We start from the raw sequence: 25886 nt of genomic DNA, 5'->3' as shown, positions 1-25886 counted from the left end.
ATGTTACATGTCACTGCTGGAAGTTTTGGAGCCATGAGGGAATTCTCTTCCTGAGCTAGAAGACTTGCCCCAGGTGAGACATCAGAAGAGAAATGTAAAGAGCTGTCCTTGTATCCAGACTACCAACATGCTGATCTTATGTACAAATAATATTTAAACTGAACTACAGTGTGTGCTGAAGCAATTGCTCTCCTTCCACCTCCCCCAGTTCATGATGTTTCTAAGCCATATTGGCAAACAGATATATTTTTTTAATAGGAAAAATGTCTGTAAAGTGGTGAAACATTACACTTGCTGCCATGAGATTTGTGTGACCACCTGTTTGTACTTTATTTTGTCTGCACTAATACATTCTGTCTTTTTGTAGTATTCTTCTTTGTGGTATTTCAATACGTGTTAACTTAATAATTTGTGGATATTGTCCTGTAGTTCTTGAAACTGAGTAAAGTCAGTTTTCCTTCTTTGAATTTGAACCTACATTTCTGTTCTCTCCATATTTGTATGTAAGTGGCCTCTGTCATATGATAGTGCTAATCCTGAGGCTATGTCTCAACTAGCATTCCTCTGGCAATCTACAGATTACTGTGYAATCTAGCATCTCTGTGCTCTGAGTTTTTACTCTATTAGACTTGACTATGTATGTTCTAAAGGCRTGGAAAGAGATGTATACACTCATATGGACTCTGTGTTGGGACAGCTATTYACTGTGGACAATTTCCAGCTCTAATATTCCCCTGAAAAATTTGATTCACATTCTGTGGATCAAAAAGTAGATGCTTATTTTTGTTTTATCTGTTTTATTTCTTTTATTTTTGTCAATTATTTTGGAATTTTGTGTGATAGTGTCACTCTGCTGATACTATGTCTGTTAGAGCAGTTGAAAACATGATATAGTAATGAAATGTAATTTCAAAAGTCTGTGGTTTGGTAGGTTTTTGGTTTTCATTTAAAAATTTTAAACAGACCTAAASTCTTTTCAGACATTTTTTAATCATGCTGTTTAAAACAGCCCCACTATTTTGTGGAAAATTTTTATGTATAATCTTCTAAAAGTGATCCTTTCTTACTTCCAGGTGGAAACTTTTATACAGTGGAAATAGTTTCCACTATAAATAGTGGAACTATTTTCTTCCAAATATTTTTCCATTAATAATAATATAATACAGGAGATTCTAYCTGCAGTGGATATTCATTTACTTGAGATAGATATCTATCTACTATTTTTGACAGACATAAAAATATAACATAGYTATGATTTTTAAGTTCAAAATTTTGTAAAGGAGCATTCAGAGTGAAAAATTTGCTATCCTGAAAGTGACAGATGTGTTCATCTACCACTGTTTTCAACTGTGACTTGTTTTCTCAGAGCAGATATGCTAGATCTGTGGTTGGAAATAGAGGCACTAATCTGCCTCTGTTAAGGGAAATTGTAATTGAATTGACTTACTTTTTCCTTCTAGGCATTTGAGAGAGAAAACATCAATAGCTGCAACATCTAGAGGATGCTATGGGCTGGAAGATGAAAAAGGAACAGCGTGCACCTCAACAAGACGTCGTTCCACAGCCCGCAGTTTAGTAGGCTTGTCAACAGGCGTGTTTGAGTCTGTAATGGTTCAGGTTCTGAGACAGGAGGAGCAGCTGAAAGCAAAAGAAGAAAAGAGGTAATAGGATAAATTGGAAAGGGTTGGTGTGGTGTGTTGGGCTTGTTTTCTTTTTCTGATAATCTTGTCTCATTCTCCAGAGCAGCCTTTTTAAGGCTCATTACGTCAGTAAACTTTTTGCTGCTCCTGATCTTGAGTTCACTTTTGAACCCAAGACTTCCATAGAGTACATCCACAAAGCAAGAAGTTAATTTTTGGTTTACTCCTTATCGAAAAAGATTTCTAAAGCACTCTTAAGATTTAAATGATTTAAGACTGCTRTTGCTTAGCATTATAAAACTTCTAATACCAACTGAAAGCACTCACAGCCACATTTATGTTAGCTCAGTCTTTATTTATTTATGATCATTTATCATATCTTTCCTTGGCCTGTTTTCTATGCAACAGTTACATAAAAACTACCAAAATGCATGCATTCTTGCTTTATGATCCATAGTGCTCTGCTCACTAGTAGTCAGAGGCAAATCATCTGTACCATTACAACTCCTGTTATCTCACCAGTGTGACATTCACCTTGTTTGCTAGGTAACGCATTTACAAGTTATTTATAAATAACTGTGTGTGACTTTTGTGGGTTTTTTCAAGTTCATAAATTTAAGAGGTATACAATTCAATGTTGGTTATGATATATGTCACTTTGGTTGAGAGAGTGAAACTCATAAGTGTGTGTATTATAACAAGTTACTTGTGAGACTGTCGGAATGAGAAGAGTGATAGTAAGACTGATGTTTGAAAGTCAAAATATTCCCAGATTTTTTTTTTTACCCACACTATACAGTCCTGGATTTTTTTTTCCCATATAGACTTTGCAGGTATTCTTCAGTTTATTTGAGTTTGGTAGTTTTGGTTGAGCTGGGTGATAGACAATTCTTTTTCCTTTAGAAACTGTTAGGTCTATATTTCATTCCTCGAAATCACATAATACTTTGCACACTGCAAAAAAAAAGCAAAGTTCACTAGGCTTGTTATTTCTGTAGTAAAAATTACCTGAGCTCTGTTCAAGTCAGTYCTGTGCTGTGGTTGGCTGAACTTGATAATGCAATTGTAAAAATGGTTACTTTGATAGGTTTATAATTCATATGGCAATCAGAAGTTGGCTTTAATATATRTATTTTAAACACTTTTCTACAAAACCTTACTAATAATTATATATGTATCTGGTCATACTCAGAAGTCCCAGATTCAGAGTGAAGGACTTCACAGTGGTTATTTCCACAGAATGCCTACAAGCACAGAAAGAATCAAAACCAAATCGCCTCTTGATGCTCTAAGATTTTGTACCCATGCCATTTCATGGGAAGAAATAGAAATGTGTCAGTAGATAGCTCCTCATACTTAATATTAGTTTGACTATTAAYCTAGTAAAATAATATTTTTTCTCCTTCATTTTTCTTATTTACTAATGGATTCACGATGTTTTGAAACTAGTACGCACCTTTTTATATCAGTAACTTCCCTGTGCAAACATAGTGCAAACATTTGGCATTTAAATTTTGGGKTTTTTTTCATTATATTTACAAAAAAGACTTGGAAGTTGGAAGGCATATAAAATTACTGAAATATGATGAGTTGGGATCACATRCTACTATTGATAGCTTAAAAGAGCTTTCACAGTGTTGAATTTATATAAACACTTTTTTTTAATTAAAAAACACACTTTCATTAATGCAAGTTTTATAGTTTCATAAAATTATTTTGGGCTATTACTGGAACATAGACAATGCTGAATAGTATAGTTAATTACTGTTAAGGGTACAAATTAATTCAGCTTCTCTTTTAGAAGTCTGAATTGGTACAGCATAGACTTATTTTAAAAGTAGGTGCAAAAYTGCAACCTCTTTGTAGCATAGTTAGTGTATGCACCTTTCTTCTTGTAAATCCATTGCAGTAAGTTTAAGTTGCAAGTTAGTCATTTAAGGTGTTCTTACATAGTCTCAGTTTTGCTTTGGGTGTGGAGTTTATGGAAGACATCATRGAATGTGAAAGCGTGCTTTAAGACTACAGGTGTAGAATTAAAGTAACATGGACATCCCCAAATTCAGTTTCTTCTGACTATTGAATGTTGATTGAAAAATATGAATAATGCCTAATGCCTATTTTGTATGTTTTTTTTATATTTCTTTTAAAGCTTGTAGAAGCATATTTGTGGATAATTAAAACAGTTTTGTTTACCTTGTCATCATAGTTTCAGTGCCCTACCTTACAGCATATAAGTCCACTAGCTTTTGAGCTATCAGATAGATGGTGGGCAACTGAAGAGATTACTGTAAAAAAGGATGCTTTAAGTAGTTTCACAGAATCACAGAATGATTGAGGAAGGAAGGGACCTCTAGAGATCATCTAAGCTTATTTGAGTTGCCCTCTGCTCTAGCAGGGACACTTAGAGCACGGGGCACAGGGTGGCAGATTTGAAAGATCTCCAAGGGAGACTCCATTATTCCTTTTCCTGTTGTGGGCCACCTCTGAGAAGAGTTTGGACCCATCCTCTTTACATTCTCCCCTCAGATACTTGTACAAATTGAGAAGATGCCCTCTCAATCTCCTTTTCTCCAGGCTAGACAGGCCCAGCTCACTTACTCTTTCCTCATACGAGAGATGCTSCAGTCCCTTAATCATCTTTGTCGCTCTCCRCTGGACCCTCTCKAGAAGCTCCACGTCCCTCTTGTCCTGGGGAGCCCAGARCTGCCCCCAGTGCTCCAKGTTTGGCCTCCCCAGAGCTGAGCAGAGGGGCAGGATCCCCTCYCTGCCCCTGCTGCCAACATCCTCCTGATGCAGCCAGGAGCCCATTGGCCTTCTTGGCCGCAAAGGGGTCATTGCTACCTCCTAACTAGCAACCTAAGGATTTAGTTTAGGACCTAAGGGTTAGTTAAGGAGTTTTAATTGCTTTAATACAGTATCATCTGGTCTTTGCCTCCTGCTCCCTTAAAAAATCCTTTATTGAAAGTGAGGGAGAATTATCTGGTGTGATATGTCTCCCGAGACAAAAGAAGGAAAACAGGGCAGTTATTGCTGGACTCTGTTCTGCATTGTATCTGTACTCTGGGAGTATGAACACTGAGTTTTAAGGTCACATACTATAGTTTTATCCACTTGAGAACTGCAAAACAACTGCAGTAGACAACATGTTCCAAGAATATTTTTATCTTTCATTAGTCTGGAAATGTCAGCTTGACCCTAGAATAGTGGCAAACATAACTGTGCAAACATATTCCTGATAATGTAAATAAAACTAAGAAACAACAAATTTTTAATAGTTGCTGCCAGCACAAAAGTCAAAGTCTTTGTTCAGAGAGCTTCTTGGTGTGAGGATGTTGTTCTGCTAGATACCAAGTGTTTCTCCCTTTTCTCCTTCCCTTTCCTTCCCACTTTTCTACTCTCCTGCAGAAAACATCAGGAAAAGGCTATGTGATCTGAAAGATGGGAACCTGGTAGAAGAGTTACATAATGAGATTGTGTGCCATTTTTCACATTTTTCTCTTGAATGTCTGCTGCCAGTGTGATAAAATGGTCCTTCTAAAAAACAAACTTTTTGCAAGTAATGCAACTTATGTTTTGTATTTCAAAACAGTCTAAAAGATAACATAGTGAATACCATTTTGGGAAACGCTTGGCAAAGGTCTGTTTAGCATATTCTCTTTTATTTTGAGAGTTTTGCCTTAATTTAAATTCAGCTTTGGATCTGCTGGTGAAAGTGCTTAAAGATTGTGTCATCTACCTCCTGCATTTACAGTAACTATACTAAAATATGTGATTGCTTTTTCATGTGTTTTATGTCAATGTATACCTATTGTGATTAAAGCTTAATCGCATATTATTTTTAAAGTGCTCGTACTTTTTGGAGACACCATTTAGAAGTCTGTTTTACAATTAAGAGGGAAAAAGCAATAGAACTCAGACGTGCTTGACTTTTTTTTTAAGAATGCTTCTTTACTTTGTCTTTTCTCCTTCCCCCTTTGTAGGAATATTTTTTTTCATTTATTATGATAATGCAATATTAAAACACTGGAAAGTAGGACAAAAGTCAAAATAAAAGAATTGCTCACTTTACTTGTGCAAACAGTCCTGTTGGCTTTACTGGCTTGTTCAAATGGGATGCTGGCAAATAGTATTTTTGTCCTTAGATTACGTTACTAATATGGTTACATTAGTGATGCATTGGGAGAGTTCATGTGAGAACTGATTGATCTTTTAATTTTGCATGAATCTGTATTTCTGTACTTATTAGGTACAAAAGTAAGAAGTGAGCACATACATGATGTTAAAAATACAGTCTTGATCCAAGTGTGAATAAACCACTTGAACTTTATTTTAATTATTGATTTCAGATGAAACTCTGTCTGGGATTTTACTATTCTATCTCATTTACCAACCCACATACAAAGGATGCAAATTATGACAGCTCGTGAACATGACGTATTTTTATTTCATGCTAGAGACCATTGTTAGTTTATAAGATCTTTTTTTATAAAGATTATAATAATATTTTATTCTATGGCAAGCATTGAATGCTTTGAATTGATACAGAGTATTCTTTGCTATTTAGACCTGAAGACAAAGAATTTGAAAATAAGGCAATCCGAATTCCAAGACCAGGTCATATCAGTGATCTGTCTGCCACAGAGGTTCACAGAAGCTTCAGAGAAAGAGGAGGGGAAAAAAGAAGGAAGGAGCTTACCTTTTAAATTTCCTGTCTGCTCTTTCCTTTGAGGCAAAATGATTGGTTTTCCTTGAAACGTAAAGGAAAAATCCATTCCATTACTAGTGAACCTTGAGATTTCCCATTTTTCACATTAGTGCGAGCTTAACATATGTCATATTCTAGTAAATTGGCAAGTAAGCTGAAGGTGACTGATGATCTGAGATGCACCTCAGATCCACCTCTTAAATATGYTGCCTTTGAATTTTGCATAGATTTACCACAAAAGTAAATGAAGGTGTCCAGTCTAAAACACCTTTTCATAATAGTTTTGTGTACTGCAGTCATATTTTCTCTTGCCAGTGTTTTTGTATAGAGTCACAGGTTTCTCAGCCTCTCTTTCTGTGGAATTTTTACATGCCTCTGACTATTAATAACATCTTTCTCTGAATATCCACTATTTCTGCTCTATCCCTTTTTTTAGATAGGGGGACCAGAACTGAATACAGTTTTCCAGGTGAGGGCAAACCATTTATTTATGTAATGACATTTTATTTTTAGTGTTATTTTCCATCACATTGTCCATGCATCCTAACATGTGTTTTTTTCTGATCACCATTGCACACCGACTAGTAACACACGTAAGGGTGGGAGGGAGGGAGGCTTTTGTAAATAAGTGAGGGACTTGGATAGGCATGTATGCTTGTAGCAAAGAAGGAGTTACCAGGTAGGTGACACAATAGTTTGAAAATGATGTTTCTTTCTGCTATTTAAGAAGATGTGTATATATATCTTACAAACAAAACAAAACAAAACACCCTCACCCCAGCTATTGATACTTGTCAAGTTTCAGATTGTTTTCACTTTTCTAAACTAGTGATGAGGAATAAGGGAATCCAATTTCCTGTTATGGTGCTGTGATGCACAGTATAATATAAGACAATTTGATATATGTATATGTAATGTTACATTCTTTGTTACTTTAAGATATGTTTTTCGTGCTGTATTTGTAATTTGTTACTCTTTTAGTTGAATATTTGTGAACTTTCTTTTAATAGGCTGAGAGAACAAGAAAGAAAAGAAGCAGAAGAAGCGAGTCAGAAAGAAGTAGAAGAATGGGAAAAGGCACTTTTAGCTCAAGCAGCACCTACAAGGATGGAGATGATGTGGGAGATTCCAGCTATTGGTCACTTTCTTTGCTTAGCACAGCAAATTTTAAACTTACCTGAAATAGTTTTCTATGAATTGGAACGTTGTCTTCTAATGCCTCAGTGTAATGCTTTTTTATCTAAAATAATGACTTCTTTATTAAGTCCTCCTCATCGCAGATCTACATTACATCGAAGACCAACACTTCCTTACAAGGCTTGGGAAGCAGCACTTAGACAGAAAGTACAACACTGGTATACTGTTGTCGGTCAGACTGACAATCCTAATAGCTCTGCAGAAAAACTTGGATTGTGTCCCCAGTTTTTTAAAGTCCTTGGGGAAGTTAATCCCTTACAGGAAAAACCATTTCATGAACTTCCATTCTACCAAAAAGTGTGGCTACTAAAAGGTCTCTGTGACTTTGTGTATGAAACACAAAAAGATGTTCAAGATGCTGTGCTAGGTCAGCCTATACATGAATGCAGAGAAGTAATTCTTGGCTATGACTACTTGGAGAATGCCTATGTTCATTTTCCACAGTTCTGTGGTGCAGATGTTCGGATTTACAAACAAAAGCCTTTCCAGGCTCCTGAATTTCCATCTCCTCCCATTAAAGTAAAGAAGGTACCACGGACTAAATTGGAGAGAGCAAAGTATATAAGAAAAAGCAATGGAGAGGTCAGCTCTGGTACTAAAGAAGAGCCAATACCTTGTTCTGTTACAGAAGTGGGTAAAAGTATGGATTCCATTGTTAGCTCTCCAGAAAAGAATATCCACTCAGATAGCTTTGTAGTCGCCACAGAAGACATGAAACTTAACTGTGAAATAAAAACTTCAGGAGCCTTTGAACCAGTCAAACATACTGGTTGTTGTAAAGAGAACTTGGGGAAGTTGATTAGTTCAGGAGAGATTGCTAGTGTTGATCATCATCTTAACCCACAAGAAATTTGGGCTGTAGAGAATGGACAAAGTTGTGCTGAAGCTACCAGAGAGAAACCCGAGATTGGGGAAAACACTCTGAAAACTTGCCAAATACATGCTAATGGCAGTCATAATGACAATCCAGACACAAATTGCCTCAAATTTGGTAAAGAAACAATGCTGGAGAACTCACTGCAAAATAGTAAGAAACTAAAACTTAACAAACTGCGTGCAAAAAAGAAGAAAAAGAAAAAAAAGAAGTTGAAAGACATTTTAAATGAAAATCTGCAGAGAAAACTTGATGACTTACAAAGGAAGCGCGAGCTTCATCTTCATTCATTCAAATCTTATAAATCTGAGATCCAGAACAAGTTGTTTATAATCAAAAAGAAAGCAAAACACAAGAAGCACAAATCTGGTAAGTTGATATTTTTATCTATATTGAAAAATCAGGGAGATACTGATTTTGCATTTGTTTGTGTGCTTAAAATTAACTTCCTAGCTGATTATGTCATATTTCATGTTATGAAATGGGACGATATTACACATACAACTGAATAATAAACAGGTTAATTATTGGTTAATTAAACCATGATTTGCTGAATTTGTCTAGAGAGACCATAAATCATCTGAGAAGTTTTTGTTGTTAAAAATATTTAGAGAGACTGAATCTAGCCCACTAGTTAACTCTAGTGAATGTGGCTTGAAAGTGGCTTCATGTTATTTTATCTTACAGCAACAAATGTGGAAATATTTCTCCCTTTTCTGATAATATTATCTCATCTAAGTTACAGAGAAGGGAAAGTGACAGATGTTTTATGACAGATATGTAGTGTCTAGCTGAGAGTTATGGTTAGGTTATACCAGATCCAGCAAGTTTTCCAGTAACTGAAATTCTAATTTTTTAATTTTTTTTTTAATTTAAAACAATTTTAAAGTGCTCAAGACAGTACAAATTGTCAGGGAGCAATTCTGTTTCTTGTTGTATAAATGCCCTAAAGATTAATATGCCATCTCGTTAAGGTATCTGAGTTAGGTTTTTAGCAGACTGCTTCAAATAGTGTGTGTTAAGATACAACTGATTTATTTAATAAGGTAAAGAATAAAAAAAAAAATTAAAAAAAAAAAGAAAAAATAGAGGTAAAGAATTCAGAGGACTGGTGCTTATACACTTTATCCAGAGCTTGAGTGGTTGATAGAACAAGTTAATTTTAGATCCCAAGCCTTTGTACAGAATGCTCAGGCAATTTCTTCACCTTGTTACTCATAAACTCCTTGCCAGAAGTATCTCCATGCTACCCACATCTATATAAAAATGTCAGGAGCTACAGTTTAAGTTCGTATACATAGTATTGGGCACAAGCAATATGACATATTTTACATTCACTTTTATGACTATAATTCTCCAAATGTATCACCCATTTTCAGTTTTTCTAAGCAAAAAAAACAACCAAAACCAGTAACTGTTGCCTAAAATAAGGGCTGTTCCGTTTGAAGAACTGTTGGCAAAAATTGAAGATAAAGCTTTTGTTATTTTCTATGAACGGATTTAAATATAATGCATTTGTCTCAGTTGTGGACCTACTTTAACAATGCATGCCTAAAAATCTTCTTCTAATGTTAATGGAACAGAATGTGTTACATTTTCACTAGATTGTTGCTTTGAAGTGTAACTACTTTTTATCAAAAACAAAGGCATTACTTGGAATTAGCTTTTGAAGTTAACTAAGAGGAGGAATGGCGTTTGTTTTGATAATTACATTTTTAAAATGTGTGTTATTTTATTAAAATTACAAAATAAGAGCAAAAGAGGTGCTCTATAGCCCCTCCATCATTATACTTGATAAGCAAAAACGCTTCAAAGTGCATTATCTTTTTATAATTATGTATTGTTGTTATTAAACATGCGTAGAGAAAAATTAAGTATTACTCTTCTAGGGAAATGCATCATTAACTGCACTTACAGAAATCACTCTAATTTTTAAGAACTTCTAGTATTTTGTGATTTTGTATATTTAATTTTGAATTTGTTTAGGGTTAAAATTATTTGTCCTGAATGGGTCAGAGACAAAGTTTGTTTTATTTCCTGAAGTTCACAAAATAAGTTTGAATTTTTAATAGCTTTCTAGAAGAGTGTTTGTTGTTTGCATGAGTCTTTGGGAACACTGCATTAGAAATGGTTAAAACTTGGTGATTTTGCTAATATGATCACTGTGCTTTGCCCTTTATGTTGAGCTTTATTGTTATATTAGAATATGTTTTAGAACCTACTGTGTTTCAAAAGCTTACTGTAATAAAACATAGTTCTCTGCCTCTATGAAAATATGGCAATTTAAACAGTTGCTACTTAGTTGTAATTTGTGTTTTTTCCATGCTGAATAGTAGAGCCAGTTATAGAATACCTATCTCTGCATATTGTGCCATGTATGAGGCACTTCAGGTTGTCAGTGATGATTTAATGTAGAAAATAATTAGCATATAAGTTTGTTAAGAATATATTTCTGTAACTGTAAACGAGTACCTGCTGAGAAAGAAGGCCATTATTTGTATGAACTTTGTTTTTAATAACATCTGTTTTTGTAGTTGAAGAATACTGCAGGGGTAGAATTAGTGTGGTTCTGGGCCAGAGAAGCAATTCTCTTTTAGTCCTCGCTTGTCATTTTTTCGTTAAATCTTTGGAAAATCACTTTTGTTATTCTGAACWCTTCTTCACTGCAGATCTTGTCTTTTGTCCCTGCTGAGGAAAATTTCACCAGAATATTACAGTATAATGAGAAAGAGTTTTTCATCTCATGCTTGTGAAATTTCTGTTATTCCTGTAGGTGATACTTAAAAATGGACAGAAATGAGCTGACTGATCAAATGAATTCATACTAATATCATACTACAGAAACTGTATCTTGCTGCTTTTTTATATTTTAGATTAAATAATACTCCCATAAAGATCTAATTTGCATTTTCTGTTGAAACACCCATGTGCTGTCAAAAAATATGCTTTGAATTCACAGAAATACTGATCTAATTCTAACGGTAATCACTTCTTACTACATTGCCTAAAATATAGGAGGCAGAAGGCATAGGGAATGTAAAAAGTGATCATATTTCTTTAATTTTTATTTTTTTTAATGAGAAACAGAGTTGTTGGTGTTTCATTTAAGATAATTAGCATCTTCATAAATTGCTGAATAAGGTGTCCTGGCCAGAATGTATCCTTCACCCTCTCTGTCCTCACCCCCCAAAAAAACCATTATGCACATAGTCAGCTTTTGTGTTTTTTAGCTGAAAGCTTTCTGTAACTATTCTGAGCAAAACTTATTGGAGAACATTGCTCAGCTGTGGCATTGCCGTGCTTGCAGATGCGAGATTGATTTACAAGTTATGAAAAGGAAGATATGCCCCTTTATTGAATCCCTGAAGCAAGTTGAAGGTTATTACTGTGACGGTGTCCTGTGTCAGTGTTATTGATCAGAGTGTAATGGCATGTCTGAGTTCAGTGTGAACTGAAATACACTTGGGCTTATTGCATGTCTGCACATTCAGAAAATATTTAAATTTCTAGGTTGCTGTACCTGCAGATTAGGTACAAAAAGACATTTGACCTGCAAGCATGCTTGTGTTTCAAAAAGATCATGAGCTTGGGAGGATTGACAAATGATTGTTCCTTGAGCAAAAGACAAGTTTGCAGTATAGTTCAGTAAACAGCTATTATATGAGGCATCAATTTCAAATTATTTTATTACTGGTTTTAGTTGAATTAGGCTATAAATCCTTTCCTTGGACAGTAGTGATAGTCTTGCAAGATCTGGTCAAGACAGCCATGCGGAAGTAAATCATGAGTTACTGCAAAGATTGCAGTGCAAGACATGTTGTAAAACGTGTGGGAATTCTGTCTTTGCTTGAATGAAATAGGATCTGGGTGAGGTTTAAAACATAGAGGGTGCTTGGGACAAGGGGAAAGAAGGATCAGAGGCAGATTAAAATAATTGTGATGTGCCTGAAGCAGAAGTTGAARTAATTTTAAATTGAAACACTCCAGTGTCGTAGACTCTTTTTGATATAGCACATACTTTGCCACAACACACCTTCTTTATTGATGCAATTTCTTCTACAAAAATCTCAGTGTTAGATGTATACTCCATAGTAGTGCTCTGTAAGTTTCACGGCAATCAACCACACTTAAGTCTGTTTCATGTATACTTTATCTCATCTGTGTATGAAATCAAGGATGGCTTGAATGTAAAGGGATAGATTTTATAGTGTGGCAACATTTTAGCAGTAAATGGTGTTTTGCCCTTGGGAGTTTCATATTCGCCTTTGACTTCAGAAATAAAAGTGTTATTACCATAGTGTTGTTAAGTTACTAAATTTGGAGCAGTCCATTGCCCACATTGTAGAATACCTCATTTAATACCTGCAAACACTTGTGTTTTCTTTTCCTTTAAAAGTTTTAACAAAGTTCTCACTTCTCAAAGTTCCCATCACAATGCAGTTTTTATCAGCCAGCATGAGCATATTCAAAAATATGTACCAGTGAGATTTTGCTGGATTTACTTATATAGTTCCATGAAGTCRTCATTATTGATATGCTTGTTGAGACCTGCTTTGCTTGTTTGTTTTTGCTGATTTCACAGGTCTCAACAAGCATGTCAAAGTGTTGACTATGTACAAGTGCGTGCTGTGGCAATATTAGAGCTTCAGGAGTCTTTTGTCTGCTTCCAGATTTCTGGATTATTGCTAAGTATGTAAAGGAAAAGTTATTGGGATGAGGTTGGGATAAATAAAAACAAGACATATTTTATAGCTACAAAACATTGGGAGGTCATAAAATATTTCTTGCAAATGACCAGAAAAGCTTGGATTGATTCAAAAACAGTGGCACTGGTCTAGAAAACCATAAAAAACACAAGAATTTTGTGTGTTATTTTGAGACTAAGTAACTTTATTTCACCCTAGTGAAAAGGAAAAACACTGTTTTTCATTGTTCTCAATGGGAGTTCTCTGTTGYATAAGCTGCAAAGGTTATATTGCTTTGCTTTATGATTTTTCCACTTACTCATTCGAACGACAGAGTGAGGTAAAAGGTCTGAAGTTTCACACTCAATTACAAGATATTTTACTAGATCTTTACTAGCCTGCCTGTTTTCATGTCAAATGAATGAAATAATTGTGAATGCCAGGAATATCTGTGGGTCAGTGTTTTGATTTAGAGGTATAGAAAAGTTGAGCAGTAGTGATAGAAGGTATTTGTGAAAGATCCCTTATGTCCACTACCACCTTTAGGCTGTACAGCAAACCAACTGTTTCTGAAAATGGCCTCTTTCTAAATTGTGTTCACCCTAAATCTGTCTAGTGGCTTTTTCTTTTGATGCTCTTTAAGTAGCATCAAAGTTCAGTTTTGTATGTTAATTTTCTAATTACTTGAAAATCTGTTCAGTCATAATATCTGTGGTATCTATTCTATAATATGAAATTTGTTTCGATTTGAAAAGAAAAATGAGTTAAACATATTTTGGACCTATTGAAGTTCAAAATAGCARCTGAGGTTTTTCTTTTTAACAGAGCTGGTTTAAGGAACTTTCAAATAATAAAATGCTGATTTTTTTTTTCTCCTAAGTACATTTTAGAACAGAAGTGTTCCAATAACATGCAAGATTGTGTTGCTGCTTAAAAGAAATAAATATGAAAGATTTGTGGATCTGAATTTTTCTTTACCTAAGCAAAACTTTAGCATTGTATTGGAAATAATTATTTTTAATTATTATTAATTTATTATTAAATGGATAGCACAGAGCTTTTGAAACTACCAGTAAAAAATACCAGTCAGAGATAAAATAATCCAATAGAGGTTGAGACTGGAACAATACATAACTCCAAGCACAATTAATTAAAGGGAGTCAGGTTACTTTTTCTTGACTTACCTGTTCTCCTTTTAGCATTAAAAAATTAAATGGCAGGGATGTGAAAAATATTCATATCTGAATTATATTTTTTAGATTACTTGTTTTAGGTTTGTTGTTCCAAGTATTTTCTTCGATCTTAGACTGAGTCATACATGAAACCTTGGATAGTCTGTCCTGTTTCAGTTTTTTTCCAATGTTACATTCACGTAATTTCAAACAGACTTTTTTCAACAGTGTTTGTTTTATATTCATTTTGGTACCTTATGTTACTGCTGCGGTTTGCGTATATTAACACCAGGAGCATTTTCTTCATCACCATTCTTCAACCACTGTCCTACTGTTATCTGGTGGGACAGGACATCCTCCAAGTTAATGTTACTTGTGCCTACATAATAGTTTCCACCTTGCCCTACAGATGGGCAATAGTTTGCTTGATTAAATTAATTGTGGAAAACCCACATCGTACTGCCTTCCAGTTTGTTTCCATTCAGAAAGAGGAGAAAATGTCATGGTAGCAAAAATGCTTCATATCACTGCCTCTGATGGCAGATGGCACACATTTTATCCATGTTTTTGTTTCAGATCAGTATCCAAGTGATTTGTGTCAGCAGGTGAGTCTGGACACGTACAAATTAAACTTTTTGTCCCTGATGCATCTACAAACCCTTTGTGCAAGTTGTTATTATGTTATTGAAGAGAGAAAGAAAAATGCCTTAAATTCATGAAGAATTTTTCTTATATATCCAGACATAACTCAAGTATAGTTTAATTTATGACCGTATGTGCTTAAAAACAATAATGTGTGATCTCGTCATCCTGTGTCAGAGAACATTTATTTGTTACATAGTCATGGTTTGCTCTCTGAGCACTAGCGGACCCTTGCATTAGGTAGCAGTAGTTTCCCTTCTGTAGTCCGAGGGATAGCAGAGGTTTCTGTCAATACTGAAGGCAAAATACTGACAGTTAATACTGTCCTACAGGATGGAAGTGGGGACAGCCAGCCTGTCCCAGAGAACCTCTGTCTCAGGTGAGGTGTCTCAGACCCTTTTCCTCCTGACTCAAAGCCTAAACCTGACTTGGAGTATGTTAGAAAAGGCAATGTGGAGACATCTTCAGCAATAAGCAAGTTTTATGCGTATATTTAAATACAAAACTCCTTATACAATACTGTTCTTCATTAAATTTCTAATTCTAGGAAGTGAAAACAGTTTTGTTTTGTTTTATGTGTTTTTTCTTTGGCAGGTATTGACTATATTTCAAATTGAAGTTTAAATCAAAAAAAAAGTACTTTATTATTAATTGCAAGTGTTTTCTTATAGTAGAAATTGGAATCATAATAGATCGGTATTCATCAAGATTTATAAAAAACTTATGAAACAGTTGTCCAAATAAGTGTTTCTCTATCCTGCAAAAACTGATTTAATGTTGCAGCTTCTGCTGGATAGGGAGACTACTTTCTCAGGGAGGTAGACATAACAACAGCTTTTAGATAGCTGCAGTTACTGAAGGAAGTGACTCTTCAGATATTTCAAGATTGTGCCTTGGCAGGGAGGAGAGGAACACTTTTTTTTTTTTTTATTTTTAAGCTTGAGAATATTCTTTTTCTGTTTTAGCGAGGAGTATTTTTCTCTCCAAAGGAGGTTTGGAGGGGTATAAACAAGTAGAGTGGAAAAAAACTATTTTATCTTGTATCTGTGTAGTGTGCCCTTGAGTTACTGACTCTTATTTATATATTGTAAATTAGATTTACTTTGTAAAGCAGTTTTCATGGAAATGCTGGTTGGAAGGAACTTCATGAGGTTGTCAGTCTGACCTTGTTCCCTCTTGTTTGAGGTGTGACTGTCACTATGGCTTAATCTAATCAAACCTTTAAAGGCTTTTAAGGATGGAGATTTATTCATTTATGTCCCATACCATGAGAGTGTTTGTAGAAGTCTGATTAGGAAGCAGAAGGAAGGTGGTGTGTCAAACTGCTGTTAAATGACCTAGAAATTTTAGTAAAAGCTGTGGACCGAAAAGTAAAAAATAATCAGATCATGTTGTATAGAAATTGAAAGAATGGSTTTGGAAGGAATAATATGTAACAATTTAATTATTTCTTAGACGTGTTTTTTGGCTCTAATTGCTTCATTCAGCAACTATATGTTTTTACAGTGAGTATATACTAAAATATACTGTGTGTTTGTGTTTTCATGCAAAATACTCCTAACTGCTGTCAGTAATATTGCTTCATTCATTTAAGTGGTTGTTTAAACAGCCTCTATCAGGATGCTGCAGAGCCCTAGCAGATGTCGCTGGTGCAGGTCTAGAAGCTGGCACTCAGGGCCCCAGTTCGGCGCCCTCGCGGCGCTGCTGCCCGCAGGGAATCGCTGCCRTGTCCCGCAGGCCAGCAGCGGGGCCGCGCGCCCTGGCTCCGCGCCGCGGGCGGCACACGGCTGGTCCTGCTGCACGGGCCCGCTGGAGGGTCAGGAACCTGCACTGGCACATCCGGAAGGGCTTTTCTGGAGAAATCTGGTGCTTGTTTGGTTTTTACCTCAAGATTTTTCCCTCAGAGGTAGGTAAACTTGAATWTTTTCAAGTGTTAAAGATTGTTACTTGCTGCAGTAAGAAGTGCAATTTAGGTGCAGTGGATTTAGGTGCAATATTTCAGTGCAGCTCCATTGTCTCAAAGGACCAAGTAGGGATTTCTTTAAATCCATCCATTATGATCTCTGGAGTTTTTACTTTGYTTTTTATTTTTTATTTTGTTTTATTTGTTTTAAGCAATTTTAAAAAATCCTTTAGAACTTGGAAAGCATAGGCAATATTACTTCTGTGTGTAACATGAAGTCCTATGTTATATATTCTAATAGATATTCTTTATGATGTCATTATTTTTTCAAAGACGTTTTCCTTGATACAACAGTACAACATGTTGTGCAGTGGAAGCTCATCTTCCTTGTTCTTCTTTTTATTTTTTTAAATTCTTATTGTTACCATTATTTGTTGCCCGGAATAGTGTACTATTCAGATGCCACTATGAAGATAAATTTATTTGTTTATTTATTTATTTTTGTAATTATAATTCTTTTTTTCTAGTTTTAAGAAAAGAATATTGAGAAAAAAAGAGTATATGTCCATTTACTTTCCAAAAATGTATCACTTTTTTAATGTACATGTACATTTTTTAATGTATTCAAATCTTTCTTGGATAAAGCTAGACAGCAACCACTGTGTTTTTAACACTGTATACCCTCATCCGGTAGGGTTTTACCAGGTTAAAACAGGAAAACACCATATTACCAGACCTGTTTTGGGAGTCATTTTGTCAGGAGAAATCATATCAAATATGTACTTTAATTCATTTAATGGATAATGCTTTTCTCAGTATTAGTAAATAAGTTTTCATAGTTTCATAGAATAGTTAGGATTGGAAGAGGCCTTCCAGGTCCCCGAGCCCAACCGTAGGCCGCTCCGCACGCTGCCGGCTCAACCCTGTTCCYAAGCGCCTCATCCACCCGTGTCCTGAGACCCCAGCGCTTCCCTGGGCAGCCTGTCCCCAGGCTGCTCCGCTCTGCCCGTCCGTGTAGGAATCCTCCTCATGTCCAACTGAGCCTCCCGCGGTGCCTCGTGAGGCCGTTCCCTCTTGTCCTATCYGCGGTTCCTCTGGAGGAGAGCTCGGCCCCGGCCTCGCTGCAGCCTCCGTTCAGGCAGCCACGGAGAGCGATGGGRTCTCCCCGGCACCTCCTCTTCTCCAGGCTAAATAACGGCGGCTCCTCAGCCGCTGCTCCAGGTCTGAGCTGCAGCCCCTTCCCGGCCTCAGTGCCCTTCCCTGGACGCGCTCCAGCCGCTCCATGTCCTTCCCGCAGCRAGGGGCCCAAAGCCGGGCACAGCGCTGGAGGGGCGGCCTCACGGGAGCCGGGCACCTGGGAAGAGCCGCTGGCTGCTCCCGCCGCCCGCGCTGCTCCGCACACGGCCGGGCGGCCCCTGCCCTCCCTGGCCGCGCTCCGGCCTCCCGCTCGGCCGCGTCCTGAGCGGCGCCCCGGGCGCCCCAGTGCCCCTGCAGCCGCCCTGGCCCGGCCCGCGGCGCCACCGGGGCTGCTGAGAGACCCGGGCAGGAGCCGGCGCTCGGCCGCGCTGGCCCTCGCGCGCTGCCTGCCGCCCGGCCAGCCAGCCTGGCCACAGCCCTCTGGAGAGCCTTCCTACCCTCACACACATCTGCTCTTCCTCCCGGCTTACTGACCCATGTGATCCTGCTGGACCCATGGAATACATAATGCCTGTGTCAATGTTATAGACTGATTCAGGGCTTTTGTTTTTTTCTTTTTAGCATGTGCTCAAACTGTTTTGTTCACCAATTTTAAATGGATGTTTCTGCATTTTTAGCACTTGTTTTGTAGTATTAAAACATCTCTAGCATGAATGGTCACAGTAACGTGTTACATTGTGCTGCTCAATCCTGTTGTAAACCTTTCCTTTATAAAGGAAAAAGAACGGGAAAAATACTACAGTGTTCCGATGCTGTATATAGTTGATCTTTCAAATGCAATCTTACCTGATTGCAATATATCTGTGTATGTATTTTTACAGTGCTTAAAGCTTTTAGCTCAGGTAGTAGATAACCTCGTTATTATTCACATAGRTTTCTGTGAAATATTGTACATGAGCAGGAAATTACTTGATCAACATGTGATATCAGCTAAACGGAATACTTTCCTTCATATAAAGCTGGATTCTTTTTTTTAGATTTACATTTTTGTGTCTTACATGTTGAGATTTACATAGATTGAAGAGAGTACCAGGAAAATTTTCTGATAAATAGCATGCTACATTCTTTTATGCTGGTTTCTCTCACTAATTAATTAGTTTCAAGATAATTTAGCCCCTATTTTGACTCTTGAAAATCTTTTATGAGAATAAAAATTAGCCAGTCAGTCTAGCCCTGTGTCCTATTTCTTAGGTGAGTATCTTAAAATTCAGGTAAGATGTGAGGTTTCCTGAACAATTTTAATTTTTTTTTCCTGTTTTGGTTAACGATTGATACATATCCAGAGATACGAAGAACTTTGGGAAGAAGGGGCGTTGCAGGAAGGCATTCACTTTCTTCTAAAATGTTAGGTTCTGCCACAGACAGAATAAATGAAGTGATAGTCTGGTTTCATTGGTAACTTCAGTGTATTCAATTGGGAATTTATACAAATTGCTTCTGCTATGAGGGTAAGTTTTACTGCAGGACGCAGAGGTTCCAGGCCGTAGTGTGCTGATTACTTGCAGAACTGTCAGAAAACAAATCTTGCAGGTAAGACACTGTATTTCTTAAGTTTATGGAATGAGGTCAGGATTTTGCTCTTTCCTGAACAGTGGTGTGAATGTTTCTTCTTTGACTTGATGAATTTCATTAAGTAGTTCCATAATTTTTAGGTGTGGGCATTAATACTGCCTTTTATTTTTAATGTACCATGCACATATACTTGTAGTTAAATGTTTACTTTTGCTGAGTCTAGTTTTGATTCATTGTGTTTATGCGACATGCCATTAGCCATCCGTTAGTTACAGTTTAACTTTCAAGACTGTATGCAATTTGGTGTTATTAATGAAGTACAATAAACAACATTATGAAGCTTTTTTCTTTTAATCTTAAAAGGAAAAAAGTCGATATCTAAAAAAGCGATCACAAAGAAGAGGAAGGCTGTCACAAAGTCTGCCATACCAGAATTTCAGGTAATTTTTTTTCATTTCTATTTGGAGTACTTTATATCTGAATATCTTTAAAGTCTTTCAGTGTTTGGCAGAGACCTTGGAAATTGTAAATGAAGGTGAATTGCTTTTTTCTAGTTTACAGCAGATAAAAAAGCTTATTCATAGTATTCTTCAAAGTGCTTTTCACTTTTTCTTGGTAGAAAATCTTAGAACATTTTTGCTATGTGCAATTTGCATAACATTTCCCGATACTACTTAAGAGCATACATTACTTTGATAAARCACAAAACTTGAAAACCTAGTAGCGGCTCTTCTGTTTTAGAAGCTTGGTATTACCAAATATATGTTTTATGAATAACATTAGTGGGTTTTAGTTCCACTTGAGCGGAGAATACATAGCTTGATTTACTGGAGGATTTGCAAAAAGAATTATAAATTGAGGTGCTCATCTTGTTTGTAACTTTTACCTTTTATCTGCACTTGACCTTTAGACCCATCTTTTTTATGATACTACAATAGAAGTATTGTAGTAGCTCACCTATAAGCCATAGTTTGTATGTGTACAGTTCTCCCTTGACCATAACACTAAGTAAAACCTTTTTCGAGAAGCAGTATGATATTCTGAACAGTAGACCCTTGTTAAGTCATGACTATTCTGCAAAATGCTCAAACTGAAACAGTTTCTTTTTGATATTGTAGTGTTTCAGGGAAAGTAAAACTGGTTATACACTGCTTAAATAGATGTTGACTTTCGCCTATATCCTTGAGGGTAGATGATAGAGTTATGTCTAGTAACTCCAAGAAATAGCTGAAATGTTTTAAAAACGGTATTTTTCTCAATGAATTACCTGCATTGCATGAATGTTCACAGTTAATAGTTATAAATTCTTCTTTACATTATTAAACTGCTGAATATTCTGTCTCATGTTTTAGCTAACATGTAAAGTGCACAGGGCACTGCCAGATATGAGTCTAGCCTATGTACAATGTTAATTAAAAGGTAATAAAGGCACATTTGGTCAAAAATGAGCCTAAGATCAGTTTAAGGTGAGTCTAAGATTTGTTAGTACCAGCAGGTCAGTCTTACTATGGGATCTGTTAATTACAAATTTCAAAGGACAGACCAGATCAATAGGATTGTTGCAATGGTTTTATAAGTACTAAATGATTTATATTTGGAATACTACAGGACCTCTAAGGCTCCTCAAGTCTATACTTGTCCTATGACTTCTGCAAGAGGGAGTATAATTGTAAGAATACAACTAACTGTTCTTAAATGTCAGCTCTTCAGTAAAATAAAAAACTTTATGAAAACCTGTGAATTACATTAATAGGTGCAGGTATATAAAGTAATCCTTGTATTTTAAAAGCCATAATGCAAATGATTTCATAAGAACAGATCCTATATTTAAGTGTAGATCATTTGCCTCAAAAACAAAATCAAGCTTTAAAGCTGAGCAAATTAGTGTTGATACCTCTTAATATCTGCAGTGCTTCCGAGTTGTTAAGAACCATTAAGTTTGTTAACGAACATAAAGTTCTGGTTGGCTAAAGGGGACCAAGGAAGAAGCATCAGTGATTTAGATGTTTGTGCATTTATGAATAGTTCCACAGAATTAGATTCTTTTACAGTAGCGAGAGTCTCTTTATAAATTTTGAGGCCTCACTGGAAAGTCCCAAATCAGAAATGAACTTAAAAAAATTTGGGGGTGGATATCTTACTCCTGTGTTTCCTCCTGAAGGTTTTAGTACACAGTAGAATATTTGAGAGATCACAGAAATATGAGATTGATTTTTAATGGAAGAAGTGGAACACTGAATTTTGGAGTTCACTGGAAAACTGGATACCTACAATTTCAATTGGAAAAGAAAAATTTGAAAATATCCCTGTCGAAGTTCACATACACATTTTGCCTTTACCAGAAATACTCACACTCTACAAGTTTAAATAACTGCAGAATGTTCTAAGAGAGCAGGAACTACTATCTCACTACTTTCAGAATCTCATAAAATAAGTATTTTTCGTATAATATGTGTTTCAGATACTAATTTTGTTTCAGTAACAAATGGTGTTAGCTGAGCTGCTGCTGTTTTTCCTCTTTTACCCTAATAAAGTAACACATGGATATTAGGCTCATGTATCCACCTCTTTTCATGCCAAGTTTGGGCTTGGAGCTTTGGTTACCCTTCTTGGTCCCCTATCCCCAAAACAAAGTAGCCTTATATATTAAGGTTACTTAATATATAAAGTTGTTCTTCCRTTGGTGTAGTTTGGATTGAGACACTAAACAATTTTGCAGATCTGATTCTCACGTCTCAAGTGAACATTCTGGAACGTGAAACAGGACTGGGACCTTTGAAACGTTTGGCCACGAGTTGACTGACGTTATGTAGGAGCTCTGTGGTAGAGTTGGTGTTTCAAGGACAACATTCACTAACTGAGATGATGTTTCTTACAATCTATTGCATTACTTATTTCATCAACTCCTAGCCATGCAGGATGAGTAACAGAGTTTTATGGTCAATATCCTACCTAGCATCATAATTGTCCTCTGTCTTTGATTCATGACACATGGAATTAAGCAGGTACTTTAGAAGAAAATAAAAAGCAGTGATTCAATTAAAAAACTGAATTATTAGGAACATAGCCAACAGGATGGATTACAGATGCAGAGAGGAAAACTTCATCTTTTGTCAAGAGTGTGATCTGAAACCTTTCACATTGTGTTTAATAATACAGTACCACAGATGTTTCTTCAGGTCAGATGGGAAAAAAAAAGCCATCATAGGGCTTCCCATTTACATTGACACATTTGGAATGTATACACAGCAGAGGTCCAGTAGTGAATCCTTTTATTAATTAAATTTTGCTGTATTTCCTACAGCAAGACAGTGGTAATTTCCTCATTTGTTCTTCATTTTAGTTTTAATGTAAACACAACAACCTGAATGAAAGTTAATAGTTTAATAATTTCTAGTCTTTAAGTTAAGTCTAAGTTGTTTTTGATCAGAATTTACAGATTGCTTTTATGTAGTGACAAATCTGTTCAAGACGATAATTTCCATTTCTCAAAGGAAATATGGAAGAAGCTATTCTTTAAAGATAGGAATAGGAGGAAGTTGCAACGCACTAAATATAGTATTCTTGTTAAAATTCTATTCTTCTGTGAAAATGACTGGATTTATTTCTGGGGTTATAAGTGTAACCATATGAAACTTCACTGAGGTGGAAATTTTAGCGATTTTAGTTTTTCTGGACACAGTGTAGTGCAAAGCTACCATGCCTCGATTCGCCATGGAATTGTTTGGGACTCAAGCTTGTTCAGAGTCATTGCTATATGTAAGACAAATTTGACGGTTTCTGTTGTTCACAGGTCTTAAGAAAATGTCTGCATTTCAAAATGGAAGCTGCCAAACAGATGTGTTATATCTGAAGAATGAAGTATTTTCTTACTAGATTTCCTTTCAAATGGCCCTGTTATTTTTGTGTTTACATCAATATTTTTATAAGAAAATAAAAAACAAGTGGTATCCTTAAGTAACAGCATGTATCTCTAGATTTTATTTAACTTGGTTGCATCTTTTCCAGGACATATTACCAAATATTTGTGTTCATTTGTTTTTTAGCTTATTTGCACTAATCTTGATGAACTCAGGGATTTAATCACAAAGATTGAGAATGAGCTCAAAGATCTGGAGGACATTAAAAAGAAATCGGTATGTGACATTAAAAGCTTTCTCTTGTGTGGGTATAAAGCTATCCCAGTCATTTGCTGAGACTTCGGTAGGCCTGAAGGTTTGTGTTTTTTCAGTAATTATATAAAATTGTTTTTGTGTTTTTCTTCCTTTTTTTGGTATGTACTGCTCAGATCGCAATATTGTTATAATAAATAAAACCAATAACTCTGTACTAACTTTCTACTTCCAAAGTAAATCATGAAAAGTGGCAATACTGTATAATGCTTAGTGCATTTCTGTTAATTATGTGAGCATTCTTCCCTGAGGCCAACCTCTTATCCAGCAAATCATTACGGGACCTCACATTTGTGCATGGATCCTCAGATCTCAGGAGCAGATTCTTTTGTTTGTTATGATTCCTAATCCTTTCCCCTTTGCAAATTATTAGAATTGCATACAGGAGAGCATGCTAGAGAGCTGTTGATAGATCCAAGGTTTGCCTAATAACTATTAGACACAAGAGTTCAATGTATTTTGTTTTTGTAGGAAGGAGTCATCCTCATCAAGGAGGCGGCTCATCTAAACACACAAAGAGTAGTACTTGTACGGTTATCTGCAGCCAACTCCTTTCATGATTCTTATTCATACCAGTTCTTTTTATTAAACCTTAATTAGCACTTATGTGGCATTTCTACAAACTACAAAGTATAATATGCATTTCTCTATACTTTAGAAATTAGGCATCTAGTTCCTGTGAATGTCTTTTATTTCATGCAAAAGGAGTTTTCTTTTTTTTCATCCTTTTTTTTTTTATGAGAGTGGAATATTTGGCAGGTAAAAGGAAATAAAGATCGTGAATCTGGAGGATCAATATTCAAACACTTAACCTCACACTTATTACTACTTTGCTAATTGTTACAAGGGACCTCACTTGAAGTTATTTTGCAGCTACTAAAATGCAGGTTGGTTTTATGACAAGATTGTGCAGAATCTATGTCAGCAATAGGAAAAAAATAGCCAAAAAAAAAGAGCATACACATCAGTATTTCAAAATCTTACTGTAGATGAGACTTTCAGTGCTTGTAAAAACATACCAACAAGACTTCTTGAAGCATAGACAAATGCTAAATATGTCATAATTGCTCTTTAGACTGAAATATGATAATGTCATTATGTAAATAAGTTGTATGACTTCACCAGGAATACTATGTTTAGTCCTAACCTTACTGTCTTTAAAAGAAAAAAAAAGCCTTAGTGCAGAAGTGCAGAGGAATTAAGATGCAATTCATGCAACATTTAGAAGTTTTCTGAGGTAAGGACTTGTATAAATAGATCATGATTTTTGGTTTCTAAACATTTATGGTGTAGTGATGTTATGTAAAGAAAAGAGATTAAGGTTATTTGCTTTAGCAGTGAATGTAAGAAAATAAAGTGAAATATTGATTTTAAAAAAGTCATGGAGAAAAAAAGCAAGCAAAAAGATGTTGAACTATATAAATGTTAAACTAGATAATCAACAAACTTGACTCAATAAAGCAAGATTTCTTCTGCAAAGGTATCATTAGAGTTGTATTTTGATGTTGGTAATACTGTGTATAATTAGACTAGATAATTCTTTTTAAACTAAAAGAGATGCAGATTTTCATTATTAAATAAACTCTTAGCAGAATGACAGTGGCAGTTCCGGAAGCATCCAGAACTGTGTTGTTGATGGTGGTTTTTTTTCACTTCCAGGTTCCTCTCATGTACCTGGCCTATTAGATTTTGTTCTAACACAACCATGGAAATTTGACCTACTGAGGAAGTTCCTTTTTATGTGATAATTTGTGTTCATTTTTAGACAGTTACTGACCTTTTATCTTGTTTTGACCTAAAGAGGGTGGTGTTCTCAACTACTTTGTGGAGTTGTTCCTTGCTTTCTTAGTAACAGTGATCCAAGAGAAGCCAAAGGCATTTTTATCCTTCAGGATTAATTCTTAATAATTCCAAATTTAGCAGGTTTTGTCATGGTACTGAAGTATACTCTCAAGACAGGTTTAAAAACTTACATTACATACTAATGTGTATCAGAACTTCAGAACTACAACATGTTTAATTCATGTTAAGACTTAAAAATGTAGTCTTTTCCTCATTCCTAACTGCCATTTTTTTCTCAGGAAGCCATCCTAGAGCACATAAAGAGAACTCATTTTCCAGAGCTGAGAAGTGCTAGAGGCTGTAATGAAAGAGCTTAGCTGTAATACATCTTCAACATGAGTAAAC

At 35.8% G+C, this 25886-nt stretch overlaps 1 protein-coding gene across 1 annotated transcript in view; it reads left to right on the top strand.

Moving 5' to 3' along the window:
• KIAA2026 (KIAA2026 ortholog) overlaps positions 1–25886 on the top strand; it is a 56512-nt gene that overhangs the window by 13724 nt on the left and 16902 nt on the right. Inside the window, exons 2-5 of the mRNA XM_026039712.1 lie at positions 1461–1661; positions 7356–8785; positions 19891–19967; positions 23574–23663. Of these exons, the coding sequence (XP_025895497.1) occupies positions 1461–1661; positions 7356–8785; positions 19891–19967; positions 23574–23663 (1798 nt within the window). The remainder of the gene's footprint in view (positions 1–1460; positions 1662–7355; positions 8786–19890; positions 19968–23573; positions 23664–25886) is intronic.

Source organism: Nothoprocta perdicaria, unplaced genomic scaffold, assembly GCF_003342845.1.
Source record: "Nothoprocta perdicaria isolate Ctin4 unplaced genomic scaffold, notPer1 scaffold_238, whole genome shotgun sequence".
In the NCBI taxonomy this organism is placed as follows: Eukaryota; Metazoa; Chordata; class Aves; order Tinamiformes; family Tinamidae; genus Nothoprocta; species Nothoprocta perdicaria.
The sequence above is the reverse complement of the archived record's forward strand: the minus strand, read 5'-3'. Positions and strand labels throughout refer to the sequence as shown.